Source organism: Schistocerca nitens, chromosome 4, assembly GCF_023898315.1.
Source record: "Schistocerca nitens isolate TAMUIC-IGC-003100 chromosome 4, iqSchNite1.1, whole genome shotgun sequence".
NCBI lineage: Eukaryota > Metazoa > Arthropoda > Insecta > Orthoptera > Acrididae > Schistocerca > Schistocerca nitens.
In genome coordinates this window covers 32,429,163-32,450,639 of record NC_064617.1, presented here as the reverse complement: position 1 = coordinate 32,450,639, position 21,477 = coordinate 32,429,163, and the positions used below count along the sequence as shown (strand labels likewise).

Below are 21,477 nucleotides of genomic sequence, written 5' to 3'. Positions count from 1 at the left end.
TTTATTTGTTCATGAGACCCAGAAAATATTAGATACAGGTAGAAGCCATTTTCCTTGACTTCAGGAAGGCATTCGATACAGTTCCGCACTGTCGCCTGATAAACAACGTAAGAGCCTATGGAATATCAGACCAGCTGTGTGGCTGGATTGAATAGTTTTGAGCAAATAGAACACAGCAAGTTGTTCTCAATGGAGAGACGTCTACAGACGTTAAAGTAACCTCTGGCGTGCCACAGGGGAGTGTTATGGGACCATTGCTTTTCACAATATATATAAATGACCTAGTAGATAGTGTCGGAAGGTCCATGCGGCTTTTCGTGGATGATGCTGTAGTATACAGAGAAGTTTCAGCATTACAAAATTGCAGCAAAATGCAGGGAGATCTGCAGCGGATAGGCACTTGGTGCAGGGAGTGGCAACTGACCCTTAACATAGACAAATGTAATGTATTGTGAATACATAGAAAGAAGGATCCTTTATTGTATGATTATATGATAGCGGAACAAACACTGGTAGCAGTTACTTCTGTAAAATATCTGGGAGTATGCGTACGGAACGATTTGTAGTGGAATGATCATATAAAATGAATTGTTGGTTAGGCGGGTGCCAGGTTGAGATTCATTGGGAGAGTCCTTAGAAAATGTAGTCCACAACAAAGGAGATGACTTACAAAATACTCGTCGACCTATACTTGAGTATTGCTCATCAGTGTGGGATCCGTACCAGGTTGGATTGACGGAGGAGATAGAGAAAAGTGGCGTGTTTCGTCACAGGTTTATTTGGTAAGCGTGATAGGGTCGGACATGTTTAGCAAACTCAAGTGGCAGAGGCGCTCTGCATAGCAGTGTAGCTTGCTGTCCAGGTTTCGAGAGGGTGCATTTCTGGATGAGGTATCGAATATATTGCTTCCCCCTACTTATACCTCCCGAGGAGATCACGAACGTAAATTTAAAGAGATTCGAGCACACACGGAGGCTTTCCGGTAATCGTTCCTCCCGCGAACCATACGCCACTGGAACAGGAAAGGGAGGTAATGACAGTGGCACCTAAAGTGCCCTCCGCCTCACACCATTGGGTGGTTTGCGGAGTATAAATGCTGATGTAGATGTAGAAAGTGATTAAGCAGAGTGAAGACTTATCCTGTCACTCTCAACCAGTCTTGTGTGGAAATAAAAAGAAAGCTGACATTTTATACTTCGTGTTTTAGAAATCATTCACACAGGAGGATCACACAGACATAACATTGTTTGACTGCCATTCAGACTCCCACATGAAGGACATAGTAATGGGCATTCCTGGTGTAGAAGAGCAAGTGAAAGAGTTGAATCCAAATGAGTCAACAGGTCCAGAATTCGAACTGAGTTTTACTGAGACTACTCTGCAGCATTGATCTGTTACTTAGCTTCCATTTGTTGCAAATGTCTCAACCAGTGCAAAGTCTCAAGCAAGTGGAAAAAAGTGCAGGTCACTCCTGTATAAAAGAAAGGTAAAAGAATGGACCCGCATAATTACAGGCCAATATCCTTCAAATCAGTTTGCTGCATAATTTTTGAACACATTCTGAGCCAAATATAATAAATTTCCTTGAGACAGATAAGCTTCTGTCCACAGATCATCAAGTATTTGGAAAGCATCACTCATGCAAATCTCAGCTTGGCCTTTTCTCACCTGACATCCTACAAACCATTCGCAGATTTCTGGAAAGAGTTTGACGTGGTGCCTCACTGCAGACTGTTGACAAAAGTCCAAGCTTACAGATTAGCTTCCCTGATACGTGAATGACTTGAAGACTTTTTAAGTAATAGAACCCAGTATGTTGTCCTCAATGGCGAGTGCTTGTCAGAGGCAAGGGTATCATCAAGAGTGTCCAGGAAATTGTGATAGGATTGTTGTTATTCTCTATATAAAATGAACTGGCAGACAGGGTGAACAGCAGTTGGTGGCTGTTTGCTGACGATGCTTTGGTGGATGGAAAGGTGTCATTGTTGAAAGACTAAGAGGGTACAAGATGACACACAGAATTTCTAGTTGGCGTGATGAATGAAAGCTTGCTGTAAACTTAGAAGAATTTAAGTTAATGCAGAGGAATAGATAAACAATTCTGTATTGTTTGAATACAGCATTAGTATTTTGTTGCTTGACAGCATCATATCAACCGAGCAAGGTGGCGCAGTGGTTAGCACACTGGACTTGCATTCGGAAGGACGACGGTTCAATCCCGCGTCCGACCATCCTGATTTAGGTTTTCCGTGATTTCCCTAAATCGCTCCAGGCAAATGCCGGGATGGTTCCCTTGAAAGGACACGGCCGACTTCCTTCCCCATCCTTCCCTAACCCTATGAGACCGATAACCTCGCTGTTTGGTCTCTTTCCCCAAACAACCAACCAACCAGCATCATATCATTTAAATATCGAGGCATAACATTGCAGAACAATATGGAATGGAATGAATACATCAGGTTGGTAGTCAGGAAGGCGAATGCTCAACTTCATTTTATTGGGAGAGTTTTGGGAAAGTGTAGCTTATCTAGAAAGGAGATGGCATAAATGCTAGTGCAATTCATTATTGGGTACTGCACAAGTGTTTGAGATCCCCACTAGGTCATATTAAAGGAAGACATCGAAGCAATCCAGAGGCGGCCTGCTAGATTTATTTCCTGTAGATTAAGTAATACAAAAATGCTTCATTAACTCAAATGGCAATCTGTGAACAGGGGACAATTCTCTCTTCATGAGGCACTATTGCAGAAATCTATGGAACTGGCTTTAGAAGTTGATTGTAGATCGATTCTATTGCCATCGACATACATTTTTTGCAAGGACCTCAAAGATAAGATGAGAGAGAATAGGACTTTTACAGAGGCTTATAGACAGCTGTTTTTCCCTCACTCTATTCATGGTTTGAACAGGAAAGAAAATGACTTGTAGTGGTACCTTCTGTCATGCATCGTACAGTGGCTTGCTGACTACATATCTAAATGTAGCTGTAGATTACTGTTACTGTGATGACAGTGTATTAAAATTTATTCATATTTAGTGACATGAAAATTATTGAGTTTAGTAGATATGTACAATATTATAAGATTTGTAACTTGATCTTCAGGGAAGTGTGGAAACATTGTTGATATTGGTGTGTGGATAGTACGGGGTGGGCCATAAGTTAATTGTCACTAGCAAACCATAGACTTTGTTCTGTGTGTAGTGGTAGTGAGTTGTGAACCTGACTAGTGCACAGTATCAGTAACTCAGTTGACAGCTGTTTTTTGTTTCCAGAGAAACAATGAATAGAAAGACTTACAGTTTTATGAAAGCATTCTGTGGAGTGGTAAAGTGACTTTTAAGGCAAATGGCAGAGTGAACAGACACAACGGTACCTACTGAGATCCTACAAATCCCCATCTGGTAATGGAGACAAAATTAAACTCTCCTGGCATGAATGTATGGACAGGGATTTTCAGGAGTGAGCTAATAGAGCCTTCTTTTGTAACAATAGTGTCAATTCTATGAATTACTTAGATGTCCATCAAAAATCGTAGTCAGAACTGGAAAATAGTCCAAACTTTTTTTTTTTTTTTTTTTTTTTTTTTTTTTTTTTTTTTTTTTTAAATATCTGCAGCCAGTTAAGGAAAAGTTGATATGGCAACAAGATAGAGTAACTCCGCATTGTTGGGTTATTCTGAAGGACTTTCTGAATGAAAGTTTTGACTAATGGGAAGGAATCCAATGAGAAGTTGAAAATGTACAATTAAAAAATATTTGCAACAACATTTGTAAATCGTGTTGAAAAGATGCAATGTTAGCTTGTAACAGCATAGAAATCACTTTGAGCATCTTATGTAGTTTCATTGAACTGTATATGCTTTTCTTTCTTGATAATAAATCTGTATTTTCATTCATTTAGTGCTATTGCACTGAACAGGTTCTGTAATTTCTGGAAGTTTTTCAGAAAAGGAGTATTAGCCAATTCAGTCTGCTCTTTAAGTGTATAGCCAGGGGAAATGTGTGCGTGTGTGTGTGTGTGTGTGTGTGTGTGTGTGTGTGTGTGTGTGTGTGTATGTGTGTACATGTATTTCTTCTAACATATGCATAGTGGCTCCTTTTTCTGCTGAGTGCAATACTGTCACATTTGTTTCTCATTGAATGACTTTCTTTAGCGAATTGCATTACCTTTTGACTGATTTCATTTTTTGCTACTTTATTATTTATGATTTATATTGCATGTTTGTTGTTTTAGGTTATATACAGAAAGGCAGTATAAAGATGAACTGCTTGTTACAACTGTCCCAGAGATCCAGAGGACCAACCTTGCAAATACAGTGTTGCTTTTAAAATCTCTTGGTGTTCAAGATTTGTTGCAGTTTCATTTCATGGATCCACCACCTCAGGTAACTGCATGGAAGGCTGTACATTTAAAATGATGTTGGGAATGTTTTGGCCACAAATGATTGTGACAATCTTATCTGTAATGGCTACATTAAAGCATGGTGCTTGAAAGTATCACAAAACAATCACCATAGCATTACACCACCACTGCTAACATACATTTTCCAGTAATTATTGAGATGTGTGTGTTGTCTATTGTTTCTCACTTTACATGCCAGCACCCATGTTATGGACAGTGGGGCTCATTGGGGACATTGACCAACAGCAGAAACCAATTTCGATATCACTACCCATATTTATTCACCTTTATTGTCATAAAGAATAGTGATGATCAATTTGCTTCAGAGCCACATACGTAACAGATTTTTGAGCTGTTTTGTTGAAGTTTGAAAATCCCTGGCAAATTTAAATGCAGGTTCACTTGGTCAACCCCATATATCCTAAGAACTGAGTCATCTGCAACATCAGTTTTCCATGGTGCAGAAAACAGTTTACATGTTGGTTACTCACACTGATCACATTTGTTCATTTACAGCTGATTTTCACGAGTAGAGAACAGTTCAAGGACTGTGCTAATTTAGAAATACTGCAGTAACTAGCAAACAAATCAGTAATAACTCTGTTAAATTGTTCCTTTTTCTCACAATAGTAGAAAGGTATATGTTGATGTAGTAGGCAGGGTTACACATTCTCCACAGTAGTGTACGACGTCTTACAGACCACAGCCTATGACTTTCCAAAATGAGATTTTCACTCTGCAGCGGAGCATGCGCTGATATGAAACTTCCTGGCAGATTAAAACTGTGTGCCCGACCAAGACTTGAACTCGGGACCTTTGCCTTTCGCGGGCAAGTGGTCTACCATCAGAGCTACCGAAGCACGACTCACGCCTGGTGCTCACAGCTTTACTTCTGCCAGTATCTCGTCTCCTACCTTCCACACTTTACAGAAGCTCTCCTGCGAACCTTGCTTCTGTAAAGTGTGGAAGGTAGGAGACGAGATACTGGCAGAAGTAAAGCTGTGAGCACCAGGCGTGAGTCGTGCTTCGGTAGCTCAGATGGTAGACCACTTGCCCGCGAAAGGCAAAGGTCCCGAGTTCGAGTCTCGGTCGGGCACACAGCCTATGATTTTGTCATATACGGGTGGTCATAATAGTAATGTGACTCATATATGTATTTATGTATCCTTTCTTATTTCTGTGACTTGATGACAAGGGTATACAAAAAGGTCTGAGGTATAGTCCCAGTCATACCAAGGATTTTTCTGACAGATGTTGTTTTATCCTTGGTAATGGTTTATGTCTGGGAAAAATACCAAGTTGCAGCATGGTTCAGGTTTCTTGTTAAACTGTAGGTTTTTTTATAGGATGAAAACAAAGCTAAATATGCTCAGGCAGCTGCTCATATGACTAAGTGAGTTGTCAAATAAGGACTTAGCTTTTCTGCTGCAAATCATTTATCACTTCATATCCCATGCTTTTCAATATCATGGTCATCAGAACTATCGAAACAGACACATGAGACCTAATATTCAAGAGGAAAAAATCCAGAGCTGCAGCCAAAAATTTAACTATGATTCATTTATCACATACTGATTTGGATTTTCCATCAGTTTCTCAAATCATAACAGTGAAATGGCAAAAGATTTTCATCTAACATTTCCCATTCTTCGACTATTATTAATATGTGTAAAATGAAGTAAATTCTTGTGCTGAATGTTTATTTTATTATTATTATTGTTATTATTATTATTATTATTATTATTATTATTACTACTACTATCATCTTCGTCATCATCATTTTCAGTTTGGAATTTTATAATTCAATATTTTGATAGTGCTGCAGCCAAATTAGAGATTATATATAACATGAGGTAGATAGTAATGTGTCCCAAACATCTGCTACTAAATTCATCCATTCTTTTGTGCAAATGAGCACCAGAACTATGGACCTGCTTTTGTTGTAAGATAATGTTAAAAAGCAATGAGATAAAAAAAATAGTAAAGGAAATAATAGTTATACTACGTCACATAGATGCTTTTGTCACCTATACTACCTGTTAAGTAAGATCATACTTCATTTTATGTGAGTTATTTCAATCTTTTAATTTAAAAAATTTGTTATTTCTTCAGGACAACATTTTGAATTCATTGTACCAGCTGTGGATTTTAGGAGCACTAGATCACACTGGTTCTCTTACACCTCTTGGAAGACAAATGGCAGAATTTCCACTTGATCCTCCTCAGTGTCAAATGCTCATTGTATCTTGTGAAATGGGTTGCTCAGCTGATATACTTATTATTGGTATGTATTTTGTAATAGTGTATGTATGTACATAAAAAATGAATTGAAGTATTGCTGTACTAAAATCTGTAATAATCATCTTGTGGTGTTGCAGTTGTTCTTGTTATGCTTGCTACGAAATAGGAAGGGAAATTCCACCTTATGCAAGACACCTTTTTTCTATTTTCTTTCACCCAGACATGTTTCAGCACTTTTTGTGCTATCTTCAGTGGGATATTTTTTTTATTTTCTAACTGTAAAATTGTTGTTATATATTAACACTTAGCGAAACTTTTGGTACATAATATTTACAATTGTGAATGAATAATTGTTGTAAAATATTATACATCATATTTTCATAGTTAACAGTTCAGATATGTGTTAATGACCTAATGCACTATATGTTGTTTATAACATTATGTCAAAGTTCTATTTATAGCTTAATTGGCGAAAAGAGTGGATGTATGCGTTAGTTTACATACCTTACATGATACTATTGGACATTTTTTTTGGTAGCTATTCTGGTACACAATGCACAACTTCTCTTCTGCAAACAGCAAAATGTAATTTTTATTTTTCTGTTTATCTGCATCTACATCTACATGGTTACTCTGCAATTCGCACGTAAGTGCCTGGCAGAGGGTTCATCGAACCATTTTCATACTACCTCTGTACCATTCCACTCTCGAATTGCATTTACAAATGAATATCCATATATATCACGTTTTTTGTGTGTAACTTACAGTTTTGGTATTGTGGTCCTTTCTCATATGTTGTTGGCAAAGTGAATAGGCACATTTAGTGACCTATGGTCGCTTGACACTGCACTTTCTCTTATTTTTCAGAACATAGGGAGAGTTTTCACCGCCATCACGTGTTGTTGTGACTGTGTAGTATTCATTTGATGTGATTCTTGAGTTTCTCCCGGCGTGTTTGATAATCAAAATATCCACGGGTGTACTGCCGGGCTACAGTGTCCAACGGGCACAATATTTCGGCGATCGTACATGTCGCCATCATCAGGTGAACTGACGGACTGAGCTCCTGTGAACGTGCCGGCAGGGAGATCCGTACACTATGGCTGCTCAGGGGGAACTGGGTTCGGTCGCGACGGCGGCCGATTTAAATACTCTCCGCCCGCGGCGCGTTCACTCCGCCGTTTGCGCCCCGCGCCACGGTCGCGCGGTGGAACAGATTGCGACGGCATCTGAGATGACATCGGTGTGATGGCTCTGTCCGCCGTGGTCGTCACAACTATACATTTGCTCGATTTACTCTTGATTAACCCAATCGCTGGTTCCCAAGCCTTGCTAAGATTATAGCCACAGTCACGGTTTATGAGGTCGTCATTGGTGCGAATTTCGATGGCCTCTCTAACAACGCTGTCCCAGTATCTCGACGTCTGTACCAGAATCCTCGTGCGTTCATACTCCATAGCGTGATTTTCCGACAAACAATGTTCAGCGACCGCCGACTTGCTCGGATACATCAGTCGAGTGTGCCTCTGGTGTTCAAGGCATCGATCCTCGACGGTACGCATCGTCTGACCAATATACGACTTGCCACATTGACACGGAATCTGGTACACGCCGGCCTTCCTCAAACCGAGGTCAGCTTTGGCGCTCCCCACCAGTGCACGAGTTTTATTCGAAGAACAAAACACAGTTCCGACCCGGTGTTTCTTCAAAATGTGGGCGATTTTCCCCGAGAGAGCGCCTGTATATGGGATAAACGCAGTTCCTACCTCCTCCCTCGTTATTTCATCCATCTCCACAGGTTGTGCTGTAGTGGTTGGGCGGAGAGCACGTTGAATCTGCCACTCTGGGGGGGGGGGGGGGGGGGGGGTACTCAGATCTAGAGGCACCTGTTTGTGGTGAAAATTTTTGCCCGATTTTGTCATTTTTAAAAAGTTATTTCGGTATATTTTTCGCCATTTTTTTTTCCATTTTGTCAATAATTTCACCAAATTTTATTTCCACTTTTCAGCAGTAAAAGGTAAAGGAAATACATTTATGGCACATTTGTAATGAAAAATCTTTTATTTTACATAAATTGAAAAAGCATAAAAATTATAAATCTTATTAAAACACAAATACCAAATCATGAAAGTTTGGAAAACATTTATCCTGTCCTAGTGTATGTACACAACACACTAGTCAGTCTGAGAAAGACAAGGATACCATGACTTCCATATTACTGGGAGTCAGAGCTGTTCTCCTGTCAGACATTATATTGCAATATCTAGAAAATGATGTCTCACTATCAACATTACTGACTGGGATCCACAAAGCCTTCACTGCAGCTTCCACAAAAAATCCATACTCTGCTTTCAGGGAAAGAAGAATACCAATCACATAATCATCGTTACCTTTTCTACAAGAACTAACTACCAAATCCCTATACAATGTGTATGGTACAAGAAATTCTGATGTTGGAAGTTCTTGTAGAATGGAGATTTTCTTTATCAGCTGAGAGATTTCAGCACTGTTTAAATTGCCTTTTATTATGTTTCTCGGATCAAACAATTTACCTATAGAAGAAATGACAATTTTTCCTGTATCAAGTGCTTCAGTTTTGTAAGACTTGCTCTACCTACAGACTGGAAGAGTGATGTTAACTGTACCTTGCATATGCTCTGGCAGTTTAAGAAGTTTTTCTGAGGTTGTCTCAACCAAAAAAAAAGGTGCATCCTCTAGTAGCTTAAAAAGCTCTTTGCAAGGTCATCAAGCTTAGACTGCAGAAGATGAATTAACGGCATCTTGGAGCCCTCTAATGTCAGCAGCAAATTGCAACATTTTGAGCAGTGCTCAACAAGAAAAATAGCTAGGCATTGAATTTTTTTTTTTGCTTCAGCAGAAGTCAAAGCTTCAAAATAATTGACAGCTACACTCTCATCTCCAACAGTTTCAACAAATTCTACTATATCACAGAAATATTCTCCGAGGTACTCGGCACTTTCAAACCACGAGTTCCACCTGGTGATGACAGGAATAGGGAAAAGTTTAGGTTTTGTGGGTACACCTACATATTTCTGAGCTAAGAACTGAATGTATGTATGCTTTCTCTTTCGGGTATTAAGGAAGATGTGTTTTGTCTGCAAAACACAATGGTTCAAATCACAAAGTTCCACAGCCCACACATTGCCAACCCAATTTAATTTATGAGCCCATCATTGTGTGTGTACTAGCCCTTCTAAAACTAAAACCCTAACTGCATTTATACACTTGCCCATATAACGGGCTGAATCTGAAGTTATAGAAACTACATTTCTGTACTGAATTTCAAGTTTCTGTATTACACTCATAATTGCTTGCGCACATTCTATACCATTTGCATTTGCAATAACTTTCACTCCCCTGAGAAATAATTTCTGAACTGCACCATCGCCACAACTAAGTACTTTTATCAGAACCATGAACACACACTGCCCTTTTCTGTCTGTCATTTCATCACAAAGAATTGAAACTCATTCGTCTTTCACAGCTCCTTTTAATCTTTCCTCCTCCTCTTTGATGATTCGAGGTATGTAACCTTCCCATAGTCTTCCAGCTGAGGGTAAGTCTCCAGCACCTTAAAAATGTCAATAGAACTGCTATTAGAGTACTATGTAACGAATTAAATTACCACATTACCCAATTATAAGACTTTTTTAAGATGGTGCTCGAGGAAAAATTGTTTTTAATATAGGTCTGTTCTGGCTTTCGACATTACCTAATCTTTGCTGCGATTAGCAGATGGTAAATTAATTATTACACAAACCTGGTATGTGTTTGTTCATCCATTCTCTCAGCTTCGGATGATCAACTTTTTCCATCAGAATGTTAGCCTCAATGAAAGCTCAAGTAGTCGATAAAATGAATTCTTCTTCATCATTTTTCACTCATTTTGCCACTGCAGTGACTTCCGTGAGCATAGCTTGTCTTTTTATACCAGTAGTTGTTAGCGCCTTCTCCGTGTTCTCCTTATGGGAAAAACTGTTATTAATGTGTTTCAGGCACTTGTCCTTCCTCTGCCACTCAATATGCACATTGCAGTAGTTGCACATAAGTATCTTCCTACTTTTGTCAAAAACAAAATCCTTCTGACGCAAATTCCTTTTCTCGGTCTAAAACTGTCATTACCATATTAATCATCTGTAGCACGAAAACAAAACACAAAATACCACTCTCAATGCACCGGCGATCCACAACGATTTCCAACACTCAATACTGAATACACCGCCAGAACATTGTAGAATGTCTTTGGAATACTCGATATGTTATATATATCGAAATGGTGTACAATCGATATCCGGATTGTATTACCATAACTCCAATCAAATTTCTGCAGTTAAGTTCAAATGACGAGATTTTCCAAAGTTTCGTCAATTATTTCGCGATTTGGCTTAAAAGTAAATAGTTTCGCGTTTTCAGCAAAATGTGTAAAATTTTGCGATTTCGCGCTTTGCGAAAACAGGTGCCTCTAATCATATCCATTCTCCTGTGCAATTCGTATTATTGTGTTCAATTCTTGTGTGTAATCATGTTTGTTCATGGGTATTTTGTTCAGTCTGTGTAGTAAATATCTGAAGCTGGATTCTTTGTGAGTTATAGGGTGATTGGATTGGTTATGAATAATGGTGCTGGTGATTGTGGGTTTTCTTTAGATTGTGAATTCATGTTTGTTGTTCCTTTTGTGTATAGTGAGATCTAAGAAATTAAGTTTTCCATTTGTTTGTGGTTCAATGGTGAACTGTATTTGTGGGTGGATGGAGTTTATGTTTTCATGAAGTTCTTTCATGCGAGGCTGTGGTTCATCTATTAAGCAAATATGTCACCTACATATCTATACCATTAAATTATTTTGTACTGTTTTGTTATTACTATTTTGTCAAAGATTTGTTTTTCTATCTGATTGAGGAAAATGTCCACTAGGAGGGCACTGATTGGGAATCCCATGGGTAGTCCATCTTGTTGAGAGTAAAATCTGTTGTTGAATGTGAAGTACTTTTGCTCTGTGATGATTCTGAGTGTGGCTGATATTTCTTGTATGTTTGTTGTGGCTATGTTTCCATGTAGTTGGAGGTTTCTTTCTATGATGTTAATGGTTTATTCTGATGGGATGTGTGTGTACGTGGAAATTATGTCAAATGAAATCAGTGTTGCTGTGTTTGGTATGTTTTCATTGCTTATTTTTTCTATTAAATCACTTGAGTTCTTTAGACTTCTGTTTTCAGTGTATTTATATACTGTCTGTGACAGTGTGTGTGTGTGTGTGTGTGTGTGTGTGTGTGTGTGTGTGTGTGTGTTTGGCTAAGTAGTATGTTGGTGCTTTGGTAAATTTTATCAATGGACGTATATGTATTCTGGGTTTGTGAACTTTAGGCCATGATTTTAAGGTGGTGGCCTTGGCATTTTTCTGTATCATTCTTTTACTCTGTGTTTCTGTGAAAATTATTTCTATGTTTTTCAGGGTTTTCTGTAAATTACTTCAGTATTGGTTTGTTGAATCACTCCTTAGTGATCACATCTTAGTGAAAGAGGAAAGAAAGTACTCAATGAATACACATCACTGTGCAATAAAACTCTCTTTGCCACAGTAGAAGAACTATACAAGTAACTCTCACACCAAAACTACTATTGAGTTAGGAAAAAAAATCTTCTTCCATCCCTCCCGCCGGCCGGGGTGGCCGAGCAGTTCTAGGCGCTACAGTCTGGAACAGCGCGACCACTACGGTCGCAGGTTCGAATCCTGCCTCGGGCAGGGATGTGTGTTATGTCCTTAGGTTAGTTAGGTTTAAGTAGTTCTAAGTTATAGGGGACTGATGACCTCAGAAGTTAAGTCCCATAGTGCGCAGAGCCGTTTGAACCATTTTTGAACCGTCCCTCCCCCCCCCTCCCCCCCCCCCTCTCTCTCTCTCTCTCTCTCTCTCTCTCTCTCTCTCTCTCTCTCTCTCTCTCTCTCTCTCTCTCTCTGCCCCAGTCCTGAAAACACACACACACACACAAACCAAATACCACAGACACCAAATACACTTCAAACTCGCACGCCTCACCCAGCTAAAGATGCTACGAAACAAACTAATACTAAACAGCCACAACAACACGTAATGGCGGTGAAAACTCTCCCTATGTTCTGAAAAATCAGAGAAAGTGCTGTGTCAAGCGACCATAGGTCTCAAAATCTGCCTGTTCACTTCGCCAGCAACATATGAGAAAGGACCACAATATCAAAACTGTAAGTTACACACGAAAAATGTGATTATACCCATATCCCTTTGTAAATGCATAATAAGCAGAAAAATAAAAATTACATTTTGCTGTTTGCAGATGAGAAGTTGTAGATTGTGTACCAGAATAGCTACCAAAATAAATGTCCAATAGTATCATGTAAGGTATGTAAACTAATGCATACATCCACTCTTTTTGCCAATTAAGCTATATAGAACTTTGACATTATGTTATAAACAACATATAGTGCATCAGGTCATTAACACATATCTCAACTGTGAAAGTTTTGTTAAATATTAATATATAACAACAATTTTACTGTTAGAAAATAAAAATATAACCCACTGAAGATAGCACAAAAAGTGCTGAAACATGTCTCGGTGAAAGAAAACAGAATAAAGGTGTCTTGCATAAGACGGAATTTCTCTCCCCAAAATCTGTAATGGCTTGTAATTCATTTAATACCAACTGTGACTAATGACAACACCTGTATTGTCTCTTTCTTTAGGTGGATTTTCCTGCTTGCCGTACTTTGCCTGTCTTTTCACATTTATTTGCTAATATATTGTTTAATTCCCCTCTTCCCTCTTCATCTTATTAAGAATCATAGGTTTCAAAATGTAGGCATTTCCTATTTGCCTTTTACCCTGTGGTCAATTTGATTCCATTTTGAATATTTTGTGAACATAATCTAAAGCAACATATTTGTAACATTTAGGCTCAAGTTATGATTTGTGGCCTTTTCTTCTTGTAATGAACTGTTTCTGTCATAGGTGGCTCTTAGAAGCTTGTTATAAGGACAAGTTTCTACAGTACTATTGTTTTATATCTGTACAGAGAATCATATATTCAGTGGCCTTGATAAATGTTCTTTCATCAGCTAGTATTCTCAAGTGTCTACTCTTCTAATGGACCACTGTAAATCCGCTTGGGAAAATTCATTCTTTTTTTTTTCCAATATATTTATTCTTTACTTTAGTTACAGCTGAATTGAATTTTTTTCCAGAACAAGTAGCTTAACATGAAAAGATGGACTAAGAACACTGAAAACATAGAAAATAATAACTGTATTATGTGGCCAGGATGATCATATTTGCGACAGTATTTAAATATATCAATTCTCACATTCAGATCTTTCCTTGATTAATCTGTTTCCTTTGCCTTTGTGGTAGATTCCTGTATTTTTAATAGGCTTAACTTGAGACTTTATTGTTCTGCTGTTAGTGATTAATCTTGAATGTTTTTTTCAGTTTCCATGCTGTCTGTGCCATCAATTTTTTATCGCCCCAAAGGACGCGAAGAAGAAGCTGATGCAGTGAGAGAAAAATTCCAGGTTCCAGAATCAGATCACTTGACCTATCTCAATGTCTACAATCAATGGAAAAGCAACAAGTAGGTTGTTAATAGTTTGCAGACATCTTGAAAGCTGGCTGCCCAGTAATTATTGACTACAGGCTTGAATCATTGACTTTGTAGAAAGAGCTCTGAAATATGACAATATCAGTAGAGTGACAGTACAATTTTGCTAGCTGTAACCGGTATTGCAGTGTCTGTAGAAGTTAAAAATATTTTACAGATGGTCAAATAATTTAGTAATCTTCATTTACTGAAAGCTGTGCCTTGTCACTGCAACCATTCACTTCTTTTGTCCACATTTTTCTTCATTTCTTCATGGTTTAGATACACCAGCGAAAAAAAAAGGGGCCACTGTAGACAAAATGGCAGAAACATAGACTATTTGGCAGTAGCGGCATAAAAACCAGAACAACTAGGACAGAGTATAATGCCAGGCAGATGGAGTGGGCCATTGATTCAGTAAATTTGAGGTATACGACACTCTTCTTGTATTCACCTATGTCCCATGTTCTAAGTATTGCTTTCTTTACGTCATAAATTATGAACCTGGTGAATGTTTGAATTGCAGCAATAGCACGTATATGCCAATAAATATGTGGCACAGAGGCTGTAAAATGTCTAAGAATATGTGTATGAGGGCTCACTATTAACCATTCAGGCTAACTAAGAATGGAAGGCAAATTTTACCAGCAAGTTTTTTATTTTCTAAAGCCACTCATATTTGTCTTTTTCAACTTGAAATTATAACATTGCACAGTTTGGAATGAATATTAAAGCCACAAAAGTACATTCTACGAGCATATGGAGCCATATTTAGAGAGATTACTCTCTCCTCTGTATCTTACGGTGTAATGGATAAAATCAAGTCGTATGTTCAGAGAGACTATGCTCACATCTGTTCCTCATGGTGTAATGGATAGAAGAGCGGAATGGTAACCTGAAGGTTGAGAGTTCATAGCTACATTTTTCCATTCTTTTAATTGTTTGTTCGAATTCACTATAAAGAAAAAGATGGCGATGATTTGGACAATGTTTACCCAAATTATGACATCAAGTGTGAGAGAAATGAAACAGCTGCCATTACTGCATACCAACCCACAGTAATTCATATAGTTTTCTTCAAGTAGATAAAGTTGTGAAAGATGTGGTGTCTTATGGCAGAGAAAATAACTGGCCACAAAAGCAACATTTGGAAAGCTAGTCTTAAAAGATAGAACGGAGCATGAAACTGTTACCAATTTAGCTTATATATGTTACAAATTAGTACAGCTGCACATAATGCTTAGTATCCCTAACTGTTTGAAGTAGTGGTTACAATTTCCCAATAAATTGACAGCAGAGTACTTAGACGAAGTGCGAACCAGTAAGAATGTAACAAGTACTTGAGCACTTACTTACAGTCATTAAATCCCCACCAAATGAGGTAGCACAGTGGTTAGCCCACTGGACTTGCATTCGGAAGAATGATGGTTCAAACCTGATTTAGATTTTCTGTGAGTTCTCTAAATCTTTTAAGACAAACGTCAGGATGGTTCCTTTGAAAGGGCACAGCTGACTTCCCTCTTTGTCCTTACCTAATCTGAGCTTGTGCTCTGTCTCTAATGACCTCGTTGTTGATGGGATGTTAAACCCTAATCACCTCCTAACCCTTAAAGTTCTCATAAATGGGCAGTATCATCAAATTAGTAATACAATATTACTGGATCACCTAATTGTCAGATAATATTAACTGTAATCTATTATGTCTGTTATAGTCTACTAGAAAAAAATTATGCCCACAGTTAAAAGCTTTCAGAGAAGTTTGAATTCAGATGTTCGCACCTCGAGTGGTAACATAAGTGCAATTAATAGGTTTTAAACTCAGTATGATTCATTGAATACAAACCAAACATCTAGGTAAAGAATGAAAACAGTAAAAATCATATTCACTGTTTCTTCCAGTTGCTGGCGTAGTTAAGCAAAATGGTGCATCACAATACTCAGTTATATACCAACGAATCCCATCTGTCACATGTACCAAACTCTTATTTCATTTTCCATTACCATGGTTATGTACAGTCCAATACAATATACTTTTATTCTTTTTAATACTGCTTCATTTGTCTTCCATTCTGTCCAAACTGTTTTGTCCTTCATCCTCCATAACAACATTCCCATTGCATCTAGACATTTTACATTATCCTTCAAATGTAAATCACATCATATTAGGAAATGTCCTCTCATGGATGATAGGTGAATAACATAAGCAAAAAAGGGAGTGGCATCACAAAATAACTTTTAAGTATGGTATACTGTAATGTTAACCAATACAGAGTTCATGACTGTACATTGACAAATAGCTTTTTACACTACAGTCCATTTGGTAAAAATCTGTTTTTTTACTCTTTCACTACCATTCCTACTCTCTGCTCTGGGCTGTAAAAACTGGACAATTTTAGCAATATTCACCAAAATGCTACTTTGTTTTACTGTTTTTTCCTCACTGCTCATATGACTGGTTTGATGCGGCGTGCTATGACTTTCTATCTTGCACAACCTCTTCATTTCAGAGGATCATTTGCACCCAACAGCTTTAATTATTTGTTGCATATATTACAGTCTGCATCTTCCTCTACAATTTTTACTGTCTACACACTCCCATCTAGTGTAGTGGTCGACAACCTTTTAGCAGACAAGAACCATGTAGTGTCAAATGAAATAAAGGCGAGCTGCACCCATTAATAATTTTGTGTATCTGTAACTATGTGATGACATTAAAAATCCAAAAACACAGATATTCGCTTTTACATTTTATTTATCATCATTTTATTATGAAGTAGGAACAATGGCGAAAGGAAAATAAGGAAAAAATAGACAAATTAAATGAGAAGTTTGAAATAATTATAGTCCTACATGCAAGTTGAATCAGAATTGAAATTGATGTTTGGAGCTGCATTTGGCTACCTAGTTGTGGATGTGCAGTCTTTGCTTTCATTTATGTCATAGAATTTTGCAGAATGGCACTTAAATGCTCATCTGTGAGGGGGGGGGGGATTATTTATTTTTTCTGTAATTGATAATTTAAAAAGTATGCTCGCACGAGTAAATGCTGCCAAAAATTGTATTTAATTGCTAAGCAAACATTTTCATTTCTTCAAAACTAGATGGCAAACTGCCATAAAATTTAACGAGATCACTGATTTCATAGAAAGAGTTAACTCTCTCATTGAACTGATTTTGTAGCTGTGTTAAACTGCATTTCATTTTATCATTTTTCCAATGGAAATTCATTCCAACTTCCTTGACAGCTCTTGTACAGTTTGGGACATATTCCAGGTTTTTCCTAACAATATGTTTTATGGAGAGCTTGTTTTTCACATGGAAGCCCTTTGCATTAGAGTGTGTACCATGTACTTGAGGAGTCATATTCAAATATTTAACTCTCTTGTTAAATCTGTGAAAATATGAAGGTCTGTTAACCATTGAGGGTCTGTAAGTTCTGGAATACATTTGCCTTTTTCTTTTATAACTGTGTTGGTTTTTTTCTGATGTCAAAAAATCTTCTCAGTGCTGCACCTCTACTTAAGCACCTCACTTAAGAATAATACAGGACACCTCAGTGACGTGCATCCATTTCTGACAGGAACTGTTGGAACTAGTAATGTATCAATCCATTTTTTGTTATTAAATGTACAGCGGATACCAAGATGTCCATTACTTCTGCCGATGCAAGAACTCTGCAGACTAACACTTTTTAATGAACAACATGATGCAAAAATAATGGGATATCACAACCTATTCTGCCAGTTTGGTTTCCATTCTACCCATCGGACCCTTGTTTTGTTCACTGATGGAGGCAAAACAAACACTTACCAGTTTTAGCCATGGTAATTGCATTGACACTAAGAATTGATAAATTTCTCCTGAGCTTCCAGTCATATCAAGTGATTTAAAATCCACAAGCTTTTGGCCAGTACAAATCAGCCATTGTCAGTTTGTTACCATCTTTTGGCTGCTTTTGGTTGCAGAAACCAAAGATGGCCACCACTCAAAAATGGATTTTAAGCCACTTGACACGGATGGAAGCTTAAGAGAATTTTATCTGTACATATCATCGCAAAACTATGCATCTATATGATGCAAATGCTTGTTCTAAGTGGTGAAATAAAACTTCCCCCATAATCATTCCTTTCAAACAGCATAACTGTTAAAGCTCATCAAAAACATTAAGGTTGTAATCAATTCCACAAACAATATTGTGTAGGTTCAATAGGTGGTGGAATAAAATTGTGGGAGCGGTGGGAACGATAGTGGGTAGGACATTCAACATTTCAGGGCATGACGAGAGATAGCTGAAACCCTGGCAGAGATTGTGATTTAGCTGCTCCAGCCCTGAGTGGTACTCAGTCAGGAGGGGAATGCTCATCTGTGGCTGGACAGTGGGACTCTGGGATGTGGTGGGTGACTGGGGAGATAAGGCATGGGAGATCTGTTTTTGTACAAAATTTGTGTGGGGGGGGGGGGGGGGGGGTAATAACGCTCTGTGAATGCCTCAGTGAAATCCTTGTTCTGTTCGAGAGTGGCCACTTGTCGCTACACATATGATGGTTATGGATGGGTAGGCTGTATGGATGGGACTTCTTGGTATGGAATGGGTGGCAGCTGTCGAATTATTGCTGATGCTTGGTAGGTTTGATATGGATGGAGATACTGATGTAGTCATCTTTGAGATGGAGGCCAACATCAAGATAAGTGGTTTGTTGAGTTGAGTTAGGACCAGGTGAAGCGAATGGGGTGAAGGTGTTGAGATAGGAATGTGGATAGGCTGTCCTCATCCTCGATTGAGATCATGAAGATGTCATTGAATCTCAACCAGTTGAGGGGTTTGGGATTGTAGGTGTTTAAGAAAGATTCTTCTAGATGTCCCATGAATAGGTTGGCACTGTGTGAGTGCCCATAGCTGTACCCCAGATTTATTTGTAGGTAATGCCATCAAAGCAGAAGTAATTATGGGTGAGGATATAGTTGGTTGTGGCGCCTAGTTGGTTATGGCGGCTAGGAAGGAGGTTGTTGGTTTGGAACCCATCGGGCATTGGGATAGGTAGTGTTCAATAGTGGGAAGATAATGGGCGTTAGGAATGTTAATGTACAAGGAGGTGGCATCAGTAGTGACGAGCAGGGCACCATGTGGTAGATGAACTGGAACTGTGAAGAGTTGGTGGTGGAAATGGTTGTTATATTTTATGTAGGAGGATATATTGTGGGTAATGGGTTGAAGGTACTGGTCTATGAGAGCAGAAGTTCTCTCAGTGGGGGCACAGTAACTGGCTATAATGGGGCTGTGAAACCAATCATGTGATCTACAAGCTAAGCTGCAAGCATTGTGCTGCGTTCAACATGTGCATGACAACCAACAAGCTGCCTGTCCGCATGAACCTACGAACTGTGGCCAAGATGCAACTGAAGCATCCCATTGCTAAACACGCCACCCAACACTATGTTCTTCATTTTCAGCAACTGCTTCACAGCCTGTGCCATCTGGATCATTCCCACCACCACCAGCTTTACTGAATTGCGCAGGTGGGAACTGTCCCTGCAATACATCCTACGTTGCTGTAACCCTCCTGGCCTCAACCTTCATTAGTCATTGTCCTACCCCCTTGCCCCTTCTTTATTCCCATTTCAGCATTACACAGTCTTCTATTCCACCAGTGCATCCACAGTCACTTTACCTCTTTCCTTTTCCACTAACCCCTCTCCCTGCCATCTATCTAACTTCCTGACTTGCACCTAGGTGCCTTACCCTCTCTCCACCTCACCTCTGTATGCTCCCACAAGTAGCACTTCACCATCACCCATCCCTATCCTGCTATCCCTCCACCTCCACCTCCACCTCCCCGCCTCCACTGTACTGCCACCACCCGGTTGCGTCTCCCATCATACAATGCTGCTTGCAATGTGGCCTCAGCAGCAGAGACTGTGGTGATGTACATGTGAGTTGTGCTTGTGTGTGTGTGTGTGTGTGTGTGTGTGTGTGTGTGTGTGTGTGTGTGTGTACCTCCAAAGAAGGCCTTGGTGGCCATAAGCTTATTTTATGACTTTTTTTCCTTGTGCGCAGACTGAACATCTCTGCTATATGGGGAGTAGCAACTATCCTTATCATAATATTGTTACATTCCATCCTGGATTGTCCATTGTTGAATTTTGACTGATGGCTTTTCTTCTATCCCAGTGCTGTTTTCCTGTGTTACTATTTTCTAATGCATTACTGTAATCAGTGCCAGTCCTTCTTCTCTTCTATCCTGTGTTTCTCTTGGCACCTTACAAACTGCACCACCCTGCAACCTATACTTTCTAACCACACTGTATCAACCATCTCTGCCTTGCACAGCAGACAGCTACAATACCACACTGATTGCTGGTGCAGCATCTCATATCGCACATTACTCCCACTAAATCCAATATCTTCTAATTGATTACTCTTCCTGCAGCACACCTGCATAATTTTGCATGTTATTTCCCATACCTTCATGTGCCACACAACCTTGTATCTCATCCTACCAACCTTTTCCACACACACACACACACACACACACACCCCTCCCCCTCCACTTTATTCCAGTTTGCACATAATAACTCCACCTAACTAGTCACATCTGCTGTCCCCCTTCTTCACACTTATACATCAACAACCCACTTTATAATCTTTTTATTTATTTTTTCCTTGATCTCATTGTGTCTTCATGCCAATAGTTGGTTCTTGTCTTTAACTATCGGCCTACTACTGCAGATGTCATCTTGTTTTCCCCTACTCCACCTGTTTCACCTTTGTGGTATTTTTCTCGCGTGTTTTAGTGTATTTTTGTGAATTTTTTGGACATATTTCTATGTTAGCTACATATTTTCATGTGTTTTTATCCTCCACCATGGATCCTTACTCCTTCCATCTTCACCAATACAGATAAGTTTCCTTATCCCTAGTCAGAACCATTCCCACATACTGTTCCTGTGTTGTTGCTAGGCTCATGAAATCCCCCCAAATGGTCTTACCATCAAATTACCCATCTCTGGCTGCCACCTTTCCTCCCACAACTTCCAAATCTCCCCCACGTTCCGTCATAGACAACAAATCATGGCTCAGACCTCCTACATTTACCTCATCCTCCAAAACTCCCTCTCTCCACCATACAGAAACCAGAACCTAACCAGACTTGAAACAGTCTGAACCTTTCCTCCAAAAGCCTTAGCCCCACAGAAAAATCAGTCAT

At 39.0% G+C, this 21,477-nt stretch overlaps 1 protein-coding gene across 1 annotated transcript in view; it reads left to right on the top strand.

Annotated features, from left to right (window-relative positions):
- Nucleotides 1–21,477, top strand: part of LOC126251448 (pre-mRNA-splicing factor ATP-dependent RNA helicase PRP16) — a 197,771-nt gene that overhangs the window by 138,869 nt on the left and 37,425 nt on the right. Inside the window, exons 15-17 of the mRNA XM_049951876.1 lie at nt 4,235–4,385; nt 6,515–6,686; nt 14,125–14,266. Coding sequence (XP_049807833.1) covers nt 4,235–4,385; nt 6,515–6,686; nt 14,125–14,266 — 465 coding nt within the window. The remainder of the gene's footprint in view (nt 1–4,234; nt 4,386–6,514; nt 6,687–14,124; nt 14,267–21,477) is intronic.